This window comes from Lepisma saccharinum, chromosome 3 (genome assembly GCF_977018435.1).
Source record: "Lepisma saccharinum chromosome 3, izLepSacc3.1, whole genome shotgun sequence".
In the NCBI taxonomy this organism is placed as follows: domain Eukaryota; kingdom Metazoa; phylum Arthropoda; class Insecta; order Zygentoma; family Lepismatidae; genus Lepisma; species Lepisma saccharinum.
Window position 1 is genome coordinate 34671989 of NC_139231.1, and position 13652 is coordinate 34685640.

The window sequence follows — 13652 nt, forward strand, 5'->3', positions numbered from 1 at the left end:
CATCAAATGTCTAATTATGACCCATCGATCATTTCTTACACATTTTTTTTACTCAGAAGTTTATTTCTGGAAAAATTTGAATGATGCTTTCAGTCAGTTATTAATTTATATAATTTTCTGTACGGAGTGAACTGAATTTTAAGCATTGAAAAATACCTCAATGGATGAGGCTTTATAATGCAGAAAACCCGGTGTAAATATATCTTACAGTTGTCATGATATACATTTCCAAAGTTTGGGTTGTGCGACTTTTGAAACACTCCGTATATGATGCTGAGTATCACGGTATTCAAAACATCGCTAAATTATTTCAGAAAGCAGGACATGGGGTGTTGGGGGCAAAGGGTAAGAAATTGTTACTGACTCTATGGAATGTTCACAACGTTGATAAAAGAAAAAAAAATAATTTGCTAACTTACGCTCTACTGCAATTTGAACTTAGAATCATCAAAATTTCGTACATATTACAGCAAAAAATCACAGTCGCCAGCCTGAAATTTTTAGTCGCCATGGCGACCAGGGTTTTTCGAGCCCTGGTGATACATTAAATTTTATAAATACCAATAAAGTTCTAAAATTTGCTGTTGATGATAAAAACTGACAATCATTTTGTAGAGAATGTCACATGTGACCATATCAGCTATTATTGGCCAATCGTGACTGTAAGACCATTTCTAATGTTAGACAATTGTAACTGATTTTATATGCAACATCACAATACTGCTTGTTCAGTACGGTGGGTTGTAATTCATTTTAGAAAAAAAAAAAAATTACATAGTAATTGTCAATACAGTATGAACAATATAATTATACATTACCATAATTTTTGCATCCTCTAGTGAAAAACACTGAATGTGAAGTATAAAAGGCTCAAATTTCAGAACCATATCCCCTTCTTTAGGATTCAAACTGGAAACAAATTCATCCTTTGTCACTACTTCATGGCTAACGAACAGCCACTTGCAGCCTTTTTTCTGATTTTCTTCCTCCTGTGACAAAAAAAAATATCAGAGAGGATTACGTGACTCTATTAGAATAAAACGTTCATTGAGGATGATTTCACACAAACTGATTCCATTTCAAGAACAGGCACACATACTGGTATGGCACAGAAATTCAAAAGTTGTGTGTCAGGAACTGTCAATGATATGAAAAACTGAGATATTGAGATACATATCCATATCAGGAGTTGCATCATAATGCCTTGGTTGGTACTTTCATTTGCTAGAATGACTGTGATTTGTTTATTTTTTTACTTGTTTCTACCAGCTATCAAAATTGAAGTAAATTTTAGCATGTGGAATACCAGGCTTCTTTTTATTGATACCTACTGTAACTCTACCAACAGAGCTGATATAAAACATCATGAGAGAACAACGGATATGTAAGGAAAATGAAAATAAGTGCATCAAAGTTGAAAACACCGTCACTCCAGAAATATTTCCACATATGGAGGCAGACACCAACAGCATAAAAAACAGTAGACGAATTGTCGATCACAATTTTCATTCAGTCTGTTTCCACAATGTGATGATAATGAATTAAAAATTTCAATAAGTAGAGGACAATACCTACTTCGAATCAACAGAATTACATTCCTTAAAACAACACAGGATAGGGAATAAATAATAATGAAACTAGCGATGGACAATTTGCCTACTATTATCTTTGCTGTTGACAGTAATTGACCTTGCTGCTCTACACAGAAATTTTGGTTTTAAATGAAAATTTAGTTGGACCTGACAATAACACTAGTCCTATATATACTTCATAAGTGAGGTGTTAGTAACTTACCCGACACAGAACTATAGCTCTACCAGAACATGAGCTTGTAGTAGCGTACTGTTGCTTATTGTTGATAAAACCAATTAAATCCTTTATGGAATCATCTATGCACCCCTTCTTGCTTAAATCTAATGAAGAAAGGGCACTGCTCTTTTCTGTTTGAAACTGCTCAGGTGTCATATTTCAATTTACACAGTGCTGTGTCTGAAAAGAAGTAAACCTATGCATTAATAATTATTATAATCAGCGTAATACAGACAGATTTATTTTCTTCAGTGTGAACTACAGTTGCAAAAAAGCAGGCTTTTTTGAATGGGCAGTTTTTTTCCCATAAAAAGCTTACCGAGGGATGGGGGTAGGTGGGGGGCCTTGCAGGCCCACCACCTCTATTCTTTAGATTTTCCAACTTTTGAAAATAAAGTTACATTGTTTCCTAGGGTGTTACCAATATTTCTTTATTACTTTTGTTCATAAAAACAGATGTTATGTAATTAGGAGGCAAAATGCACTTGGTGCGCATATCAGGCGCCATTTTTGAATGTGTCTCATTCGACACACTCATGCCAGTGACAGTGTACAATTGGTTAGTAATGATGGTAATTATTGTAATTCTTATATTTAATAAACAACCACACTTTTACAAACTAAAAAAAACATTAATAAAAAATATTATGAATTTTGTGCGTTTTAGTGAATGATAAAATATATGAGAGACACTCATGCAATAATTGGTTATTATTTTTTTATTTATGATAGTAATTTTTGTAATTATTATAATTAATAAATAACTGCACATATGTATATAATCAGCAAAGGAAGAAGTGATTCAATAATAAAATGTTTTCTTGAATTTTAGTGATAAAAAAAGTGTGGGCATGTGAGCCGCCCCCCTGTATGTTCCTCATTGCAGAAGCATACGTATTACGTGAATTTGTGTATATGTCCTGTTTAACAGAGCTTTGAGATGGAAGCGACACGTGGCTTTTGGAAACCAACCTTTCGAACTGAAGCAACATGAATTGCAAGTGTCGCTCATCACTTGGCCTTTCCATTTTCTCAGGGAACTTTCAGACTGAAGCAACAAGTGACGTGTCACTTGGAAACAGACCCTCGGTAATCCGTTCAACCTTTTGAACTGAAGCACGACAAGCTAAACATGTCACTTGCATGTTGCTCGGACTATACTGTTTTCTCAATGGCGTGCATCGGGGCACTTCGGTCTGTTGTTCTTGCATGCACAATGAATGTTTTACTTTATACTGAAGGAGACTGTGTCCCTTGTCATCTGTGACTTCAGTCTGAAAGCTCCTTCATTGGCGTGCACCATGTAGCCTCGGTCTTGTTTGTGCATGTGTGGTGGATGCTTGCTTACAGACTGAAGTGGCTCATGTTGCTTGAAACTTCAATGGGAGACCACCCAATGTCAAGTGTTGCTTCAATCTGAATGTTCTTTATACTTAGGACTGTTAACTACTTCATCAGAGATCAAGATTTCATCTAGCCTGTAAATCATAGACCACAAATTGCAAGTACTGTTGATGGAAAAAGGCAGGCTTTTTGATAGAATGTTCCTTTTATAATCATGAATTACCCTCTGGAGTGGAATAAAGTAATGCTGTTGCCTTGTAATAAGAAGAGGTCTGAGATTCAATCCTCAGTGGAGGCAGACTGCTTCTGATATCATTTCCAACTGTAGGTCCAGTCCAGATTTCTTTAACCATTTGCACCCAGTCTTATTTGCTTCTATTTCAGTTTTAGTGCCAGTGTTTTTCAACCTCCAGGCTGCAAAAGATCTGTTTCACCCAGGGGTTGAAGACTATTTTTTTAAATCTAATTTTATATTTGACAGCAAGTCTATATATAATTGAACTATGATTATGCCATACTTGATATATTAATATTAATTAAGGTTGCATATTAATTTCCATATAAAGTTTAAAGATCAGAAATGTATTTATGTGTGAAATTGTTGGGATCAGGGCATCGACTTGTAAGAAATAAATTTACTGCGCTGTGGTCTCACAAAGGTTGAGAACCACTGCAACAAGCAGCCAAAATACATCACAAGTTGCTCCGTGACCAGGTTTAGCGGCCATTTAACCAAATTATACACGATGTACTGGAAAGCCAGAATACAAATATACAGGGGATGGACAAAAATATGGAAACACCTGCAAGGAAAAGCCGGAATGCTGTAGGTAATAAGGTGCAGGACCGCCTTTAGCTTCAAAAATGGCCTACAGTCTCCGAGCAATGGACAAATACAAGTACTGGATGGTGGATAATGGGATCTTGCACCATTCTTCATGCAAAACATGGTCACAATCCTTTTCAGTGTCCGCCTGTCTCTGTCACGCATTGTACATTTTCGTCCACGCAGGTGTTTATCTGATTATGTCTTTCCAGACACATTATTATGCCATCATGATCTTGGATACAGTAACTCTCGATACACCAAATAACATGGCTACTTTGGTAAAAAAGGTGCCTTCAAGGCAGGCACCAACAATTTGCCTATTTGAAACACTGTCAGCTCGGACATGATTCAGTATCCACTGCACGCTATCTACAGTGAAACTGTCAACTCCTACCAGTCTGACAGGGTTCTATCTCATGGCGCAAAACAAAAGAATGTTACACCATGTCCGATTTAAAGTGGAAAAATTGCATCGATATCACCCGTTCCGATGTCGTGGTGTTTTCATATTTTTGTCCATCCCCTGTATATTTTACTGAACACAAAATTTAATGTAAAGAGATTTGATACTAGATTTTCAAAAGGTAGAGCAGACTTTTCTTTTTTGTTTCATGTACGTGTTTGCATAACAAATTCAAACATTGTAAATCATATCATACTATTAGGTTCTATTAAAACACATACGTACAAAACTACTCTAGTTATGTGAATATGTTAATACTACATAGACATATTTACCAAGCTTACCAAAATATGAAGACAACACTCAGAAAGAACTGCCCATTAAAAAAAAAACACTGTTTATATCTGGCTACAAATTTAATATTGTAAATTGTATTTTATATTTAGAAATGAGTGTATTTTACAGTAGGGAGATAAATGAAAACCATGGAACAGGAAAAATACTGCCAGCTCTTGTATTTTCATTGATCTGAGACACTTTTGTGAAAAAAGCCGAAAAAAGCTGCGGAATCTAGTGTGAATATAGACATATCAGTGGCCAAGCTCTTGACATGCCATCACATAATGAATATTCCAGTGACGTTGTTGTTTCATCTATCTATCACCCACTCTTATTGTGATGGAGGCAGGAAAACATGTTAAAGGTACTGGTATGCAACTTATAGCAAGTAAATAAAGATAATTGGAATGGAATTTAGAATGGTTAAAATTGAGGTTACGCATAGATATATCGCACTTATAAACAAGTATTAATAAATCAATATCATAATGGTTATCTGTAATTATAGCAATGGTGTGTTCATTTGTTTGATCATAACCCACTATGATCCTTCCAATCTGGGTGTTTTGCTCATCCACTAGTAACAGCAGGTAAACTTGCGATTCAGAGGCTTGTGATATAAGTACGTATTTAGGACTCGGGACAATGGATTTTGACTGGATGGGAAGGAGCAAATATTGATAAATTAGGATGAGCAGTCCTGTTTCATTGTATTTCTTCCTCTTTTTTTCTATCGCTTTCCATTTACGTCTTCTTATTTTCTTATTTCTGGCATTCTTACTCTACTCATGTTACCCCCACCCCTTCCCCTATCTTGTTCCATTCTTTAACCCATAACAATTAGTGCATGGGTAAAAAATACCCAACCAATTTTGAAATTTTCTTTGATCACTTCTAATGATTGTCTGTACCTTTCCAGTGAACCCTTCCTGGGTAAATTTCACCCAACGCATGCTCATACATTTCAGTTTGGTATTTCAAAGTTCTTTTCTTCTCGTTTTTATCAATGCAAATGTTTAAAATTAATAAAATTACATTAATCAATGAAGGTTAAAAATTCAAATTTGGACTTTAGAAGTATTTTTTTCTTCTGGGTATTTCTTACCCAGCATGCATCCTTACATTATGGCAGAAAGTACTCTTCTTGCCATCTTTTCTCAACGTTATCTTTGCATAATGACATAAAAATGTTCAAAATTAATAAAATTAGGTTAATCATTGAAGATATTATTATTTACATGCTTTAAAATAATTGAAATTTAGACTTAATAAGCAATTTTCTTCTGGGTATTTTTTACCGAGCATGCGTCTTTAAGTCCTAATGCAGAGTGCACATCCTGCAGGGTTAAATATTGATTATCTGATTGCATTATCCCAGTTTATCTCGCTTGTATGTTTCTTAGGGATGGTACCAAGATGATGCCAGGGACCAAGATTATTGGTTTCTGTGGCAGATGCAAAAGAGTTTCAAGGTAGGGGCCCAAGATAATAAAAATCCTTCACCCGATAAGTCCTCAATGGGCAAAAAATACATATTTTAAATGTGTTTTCAAATTTTGTTCACGGCACCCCTAACAAACCACCACAGGCAGGGATGGCACCGAGACAAGATTTTTTTTCTGCTAAAGCATACTGCAAGTTCATTCATGTGAGAGTAGTTTTACATGACCTAAAGTTCAAATAATACACCGTGAATTTAGTGGCGTGCAGTGCTAAATCAGGCAGGGGCACAGGTCCCTCCCCTCCCAATGGGTGTCTTAATATTATACAGTAGATCAAGTAAAATTCACCCCTTACTGAATTGAACGAAATAAATATATAATACAATACATATATTACAAATTGTCAGAAGTGACAAATATTATATGACAATAATAGTTTTAAAGCAAATATAACAAAGAAAATATTAAAAACAAAATTATTTATGCGCAACATGAAAAATTTAATAAAAGCAATTTATGAGCGATTAGAGGGAAAAAGTAATGTTTTGTCGAAACCTGTTCATTCGTAGATTAAGTTGACTTTTTTTCATAGTTTTGAGTATTCTTGCAATTCAAACATCCTCAATGCAATAATGGCATACAGATGGCTGAGTTTGTAGATTGATTTGTAGAAGTTGTTAATGTGACAAAACCCGAACTGTTCCAAATTCCCTTCTCAGGAACAAGTGAGGACAACAATATAATTTGCCACTGGAAGAATATCCAGATAATCATTTTCCAGAGTTGAAGTAACTCGTTTGAAAATGCCTTGTTTATGATTTAGTTTTAGTTTCTAATTCAGTTAGGATAGGTGTTGGTTTGCTGTATTTTCTGCACAATGAACTAAGCTTTCGTCTCAAGCCAGTTGATCATGCAACACTCGCAACATCCGCTTTCTTGTCCTGCCACTGCGTGCATTGAAACTTTGGACTTGGAGCTGGTGGAACAGGTGGACTGTAGCTGTTCCCTCGGAAGCTATTTTGCAGTGTTTAGCCAAGGTAACTAAAGGCATTTAGCAGGAGCTTAGACTGTAGAACATTTTTCCAGTTCGTTATGAATGTCAGACACAAGTTCATAACGAGATTAGGAAATTATAGACTTACTGCACTCAATAGTATCACCATGATGCAATTAAACTTGAGTACATAGCACAAAAACTCAAAGAAAAGCAAATCTGGTATATCTCTCAGAGGGAACAGCTAGGAAGTTCAGCTTCCATGGGACTGTGGGCCTAGGCGCCGACTCCATGGGGCTTGGGGGGGGGCTCGAGCCCCCCCCCCCAATGTTATCGATTTGGGGGGAGACCCCCAAATAATTTTGCTTAAGAGAATCTAATGTATTATTGATCTTCTCTTGTAAAGTTTACTCTGAATTGTGCCACATGAACTTAACTTTAAATACACATTTGAAATAATCTACTTTGGGGGAGCTGAGACCCTAAACCATCTACTTTGGGAGGGCTATAACCAGAGACAGCAAAACACATGACTTATTACTATATACTAAGTATATAATTATGAGTATTGTTAACATTTTTACTAAAAAGAGTTTCAAAATAAGATGTTCATGAACTAGGGGAGTGGATGGGACGTTCGGGCTACAAATGGCTCTCACATGACATTCAGAATGAGATCATTGATATATTAGGGAGATCTGTTTTGCGCTCCGTGGTAGCAGATATTAAAAGTCGGTAATATTTTGCTATTATGGTTGACGAAACTTGTGACATATCCATCCATGAACAATTGACATTTCGCATTCAAACTGTAAATGAAAATTTTAATATTTTTGAGGAATTCATGGGCTTTTATGAGATTCCGAACACTGAGGCCAAAACTTAAAAAAGGGAGGGAGTGAGTCATTAATTAATTTGTTTCAGTGATCAGAGCCCCCCCCCCCAATAATTTTGACAAGTCTGCGCCCCTGACTGTGGGGATTGTTTACCTTCGCACGTGGTCGGAAATACTTGGCATCAGGCAGTGGAGGGTGGAAGGATGAGGAGTCTATGTGATGTGGGTTAAGTAAACAAACATCCAGCCACGGTGAAAGATTTTCTTCAGCGTTACTTTTGGAAATGTTTATTATACTGTCACAAAGTTTTAATTAAATTGACACAAAATGCTGAGAGATATTTTAATATCCTAATAAAATTACTGAAATGGATGCATGACAAATCAAAATCACAAATCAATATTCATAATGACCACCCTTAGCATGCAGACATTCCGTAAGTCTTTGTGGCCACGCATCAATTGAATTACGCAACACATCGACTGGAAAATGAGCAACTGCCTTCAGAAGAGACCGACCGCTTCAAACTTTCAATATTGGGATGTCTCTTCTTGCAAGCCATCTCCTGAAGATTGGACCACAATTTGTAGTCCAAAGGGTATAGGTCCGGACTTGCAGAAGGCCAATCCAAAGTGGAAATGAAGTTTGGAACATTTGCTATATGGGCACACTCCATTTCTGTGAAAAGGGGGTAAAAACATCAGCCAAAGTGTACCAGCAGACAGTGCTTGAGAGACTAGTCAACAACACTCTCTTCCATGGTCAGAACTGGAGCTTCTAGCAAGATTCAGCCCCAACATATGGGGCCCGAACAACATAGCAGTGGCTGGAGGCAAATGTACCAGACTTAATTTCCACTTCGGATTGTCCTTCTGCAAGTCCAGACCTATATCCTTTGGACTACAAATTGTGGTCCAAGCTTCAGGAGTTGTCTTGCAAGAAGAGACATCCCAATATTGAAAGTTTAAAGCGGTCGGTCTCTTCTGAAGGCAGTTGCTCATTTTCCAGTCTATGTGATGAGTAATTCAATTGATGCGTGGCCACAAAGACTTACGGAATGTGTGCGTGCTAAGCGTGGCTATTTTGAATATTGATTTGTGATTTTGATTTGTCATGCATCCATTTCAGTAATGTTATTAGGATATTACAATATCTCTCAGCATTTTGTGTCAATTTACTTAAAACCTTGTGACAGTATTTATGGTAAGACAAGGTAGATAATTTAAATAGCTCAAAAGGGCAATAAGTAGGAGGGAGGAACAGCCTGTTCCATGGAGGGACTGCCACTGCTTGTGTTAAGGGTTAATGGACACGAATGACGGCCCAAGTTCCTTTTGTTTTATTGTGTTTTCATCATGCTACGTACAGTGTTTCTTAAGGAAAATGTGATTCGCGGGGGCATTCCAGAGAACCGGTATGGCGTTATGAATCTCATCTGCGAAATACAACATATGTGCGTTTAACATTGAGAATCACCAGCGGTCGTTTGTGGTTCGTCAATGAACTTGATGCTGAGTGTTACAGGTGGGAAATGACATACAGTAACAAAAATAAAGTAGGATGCGATGACTTAAGCATACTTAGTAATTGAATGTGGAAAGACGTAGATTTTTCTTTTTATTAGTCTGTTGTCTAACATTTACAAATATTATCTTGTGCAATTAGCATTACAATAGTAAATTACAAAACATCACCTACTTTTACATTTTATCATCCAGAACAAATTCCACAATAGTGAACTTGGAAAAATATTACAATTATTAAACTAATAATCTACCGCCCCCCCCCCCCCCTTGGACAAAATTGTACAACAAAACCAAATTATAAGACTGCTACCGTTGTTTCCCTCGCATCATACCACATTACTTTGTGTGGCAAATATTTTTGCCTTTATATTTCCCTCTGTAAATAACAACGCCCACAGTTGTCCACTCTTACAGAAGAAGCAGAATGAAACTGGCAACTGCACTAGCCTTATCTCTTCTCTCCCATCTCGAATGTGCAGTAATGCTTTCCACACCAAAAGTGCTGACTTGTTGTCATCAAAGCCGACGGGGTATTTTCTTTGTAATACACAACAGTATATTTGTAAACAATAAGAAAATAGATTGTTGAGTCAAAGGTGGACTGACTGAAAAGTGTTGAGTTTAAAAAAAAAATCTTTATGCAATTGTTACAATCTAGCCACCACATTGCAATTATGTACCTTCGAGAATATGATCTGCAAAAAAAAAATTCGAACCGAACTGAAAAATATTGGATCTGAAGCGCACCTGGCTGCTGATGAAGATGCTAGGCAAGCTTTCTTAATGATTTGGGGCTGTATGTCGTCCACAGGTGTTGGTACCATCCAGTTTATTGATGGTATCATGGATGCATATGTCTACTTGGACATATTGAAGAACAATGTAAAGCAGAGTGCCCAAAAAATGGACATGCTGCCTATCTACAGATTCCAAGACAATGACAGTAAGCATAAGGTGCGAGTTAACATGAATTGGCTAATATGGAATGTGCCCAAACTACTACTAAAACACCAGCTCAAAGTCCAGACTTAAATCCCATTGAGCATTTATGGGCAATTTTGAAGAGGCGAGTCCATAAAGCATGCGTCAAGTCCAAACAAGAGTTGAAAACTGTTGTGCAAGCCGAGTGGAATAAAATAAGCTCTGAAACATGTCGGAAATTGGTTAATTCTATGGAGAACAGCAGGTGACAAGCAGTAATTAAAGCCAAAGGATACGCATCAAGGTATTAGAACTGTCAGTCAATTTGCTCTGAATATACTTTCTTCCTTTATATTATTAAGTGTACGAATAGAAAAGTTGTACAATAAATGGCATGTTTCTCTTTCAGTTACATTTAATTTATTATTGTCATCGGTTATACAGAATTTGGGTAAGATTTTATGTTCCTAATGATATTAGTTATTGAATAGTAAAGAAACAATTTCAAAAGAGTGTATTTTTTTTCAGATACTAAAGCATTTTCTTTGAAAATCCGTGTGTACGAATAAGAATGTTACATACTGTATATATTTTTTGTTAGGTTAGGCAGGTCAGGTTTAGTTCTGTTAGCATTAAAAATAAGATCAATACAACTGATCGTGCTACCGCTGATCTTGGTAATGGTTCAGTTTGTTTTATGATTTTTTTTCAATTTCTCCTAGCAGGAAGACTAATTATCAAAGAATTTTGGTAATCATTGTCACACGAAATTTGAATCTTCCTTAAAGTAATGAGCACTGTTTGGATTTAAAAAAAAAGTTATTTATGTTGAAAAAAAACAACAACTTAAAAACACCAAACCTGGCATGCCTAACCTAACTTCGAAAGCATATATTGAACAAAATCCAAAGTAATCACCAAAACTCTGCAGTATGTGTTAACAAAAGTAAATCGAATTTGAACCATGTTAAAATTGCATTCGTAGAATGAAGAAATCACAATAAAACAAAAGGAACTTGGGCTCTGATCCCAAAGATGAAATTCCTTCGAGCCTCCTGCGAATGTTCACGAAGAGGTGAATAGCAGTAGTAGTCTGTGTTACAAATAAAGTGGACCGTTTCTGGTACTACTTCCATATAGTGAAAACACCTAGAAATCATTTCGGTACTACTTTACTATACCTGAGACACCTGGGAATCATTTCTTTCGCACTTTTTTACATTGCTAACGTACTATTCTGCATTCCGGAACACTTATTTAGGTGAAATAATTTAATTTGTTAGGAAAGTAATGTATATTTCTTACATTTACGAGTACTTACTGTTCCTGTTTATTTCCACACACAACATGGCGATAGCTTACCGTTGATCGTTCCTTGAGCCAGAAAAACCATTGACGTTAGCCCAAAAATTCACGATAACCCCACAAACCATCACGGGGACGAGGTATGCCTACTAGGTTAGGTTAGGCCTGTTAGGTTTGGTTCCATTAGCACTCCTTTCGTTCAATTAAGCATATACGGACAATACGAGAGCGTATTCTGCTCTCATGCAGGAAGCAAATGGCGGCAGCAGCAATAGCGCGTCGGAAATAGATTTTCGTACAAAACCACATGCAATCGCATTAAAATGAATCAAAATTACATTCCCGAACATCAACAACGCTACAGAAAATGATTTGCGTAAGTACTTTCTCCTGTAAATTTGAAGAAATCTGTCTCAGGTATGGTAAAGTGTTACCATCATTTCTTTCGCACTTCTAGAAATATTTTTTTCGCAATTTTTTTTATATTGCTAACATACAGTTCTACATTGCGGAACATTTCTTTAGGTGTAATAATGAATTTCTAATGAAAATAATGTCTATTTTTTAAATTTATGAGTACTCACTGTTTTCCATTTTCCGGTTCTGTAACACACAATGTGGCGATAGCGTACTGGTTCATTGCACGTTGTGGCAGCATTTTGTCGATTTGCAGTGTTTAAAACCTTCTTCAACAAAAAATACCTAATTTCGTGGCCCAATTTGAAATTATGCTAATACCTCGTTAGCCTCACAAACCATCAGTTAGCCCCACGAACCATTGACGTTAGCCCCATAAACCATTGACACTAGGGTATGACTTAAGATGACCGGACCCCTCTCCGATTTTCTTCATATTTGACACACTTACTAATTGAGGCCTGCTAATGACGAATCTGAAGTTAAAATTTGTTGTAAACATCTAGAAATTGCAAAATAATTGCGAACCATTGATGCTAGCTCCACAAACCTTTGGCGCTAGCCCCATGAACCATTGACGTGTTGTTAGGTTAGTTTCGGTTAAGTTAGGCAAACATAGTTACAATTTGGTGTCGTGGTAGTACCAGGATCTAGAAATTGCAAAATAATTGCGAACCATTGATGCTAGCCCAACAAGCCATTGACATGTGGTTAGGTTAAGTTTCGGTTAGGTTAGGCAAACATAGTTCAAATAAATATCGTGGTAGTATCAGTATTTCCTTGTGAAACAAAAAAAAATCGTGAAAATGGACTGTTTCAATTCCGAAAATTACTGCCTTATTTTCGCTTATTTTGCAATTTCTAGAAGTTTCCGGCGACTTTTAACTTCAGATTCGTAATTAGGAGGCATCAATTAGTGAGTGTGCCAAATATGAAGAAAATCGGAGAGGGGTCCGCTCATCTTAAGTCGTTATGACGTTAGCCCCACAGGTGTCCGAAGAATAGTAAACATTTACCGTTCCTTTTGTTTTATTGCGATTTCATCATGCTACGAATGCAATTTTTACATGATTCGATTTTGATGTACGTCTGTTAACACATACTGCGGAGTTTTAGCGATTACTTAAGGTTTTGTTCAATATATGCTTTCGTGGTTAGGTTAGGTAGGTTAGGTTTGGTTCCCTTAGCATTAAAATGAAGTCCCTGAGTGCATTCTACTAACGTTCCGATTTACTTCTACATTCATTCCCACGCTTCTACGATATTTACTGTCGCTTGTCGACTGAGAATATCTTGTCCATGAGAAGTGCATAAGGTAATTTTCAAATTTTTTTTTCAACATAAATAACTTTTTTTTCGAGTCCAAACAGTGCTCATTACTTTAAGGAAAGTTCAATTTCGTGTGACAATGATTTCCAAAATTCTACGATAATTAGTCTTTGTACTAGGAGAAATCATAAAACAATCGGAACTGTTACCGTAATTAT

At 36.4% G+C, this 13652-nt stretch overlaps 1 protein-coding gene across 1 annotated transcript in view; it reads right to left on the minus strand.

Moving 5' to 3' along the window:
• LOC145984971 (tRNA wybutosine-synthesizing protein 3 homolog) overlaps positions 1–13652 on the minus strand; it is a 29050-nt gene that overhangs the window by 12910 nt on the left and 2488 nt on the right. The window contains exons 2-3 of the mRNA XM_083118422.1: positions 1795–1989; positions 819–989 (exon numbers count right to left, since the gene is read on the minus strand). Coding sequence (XP_082974548.1) covers positions 819–989; positions 1795–1965 — 342 coding nt within the window. The 5' untranslated portion in view covers positions 1966–1989. The remainder of the gene's footprint in view (positions 1–818; positions 990–1794; positions 1990–13652) is intronic.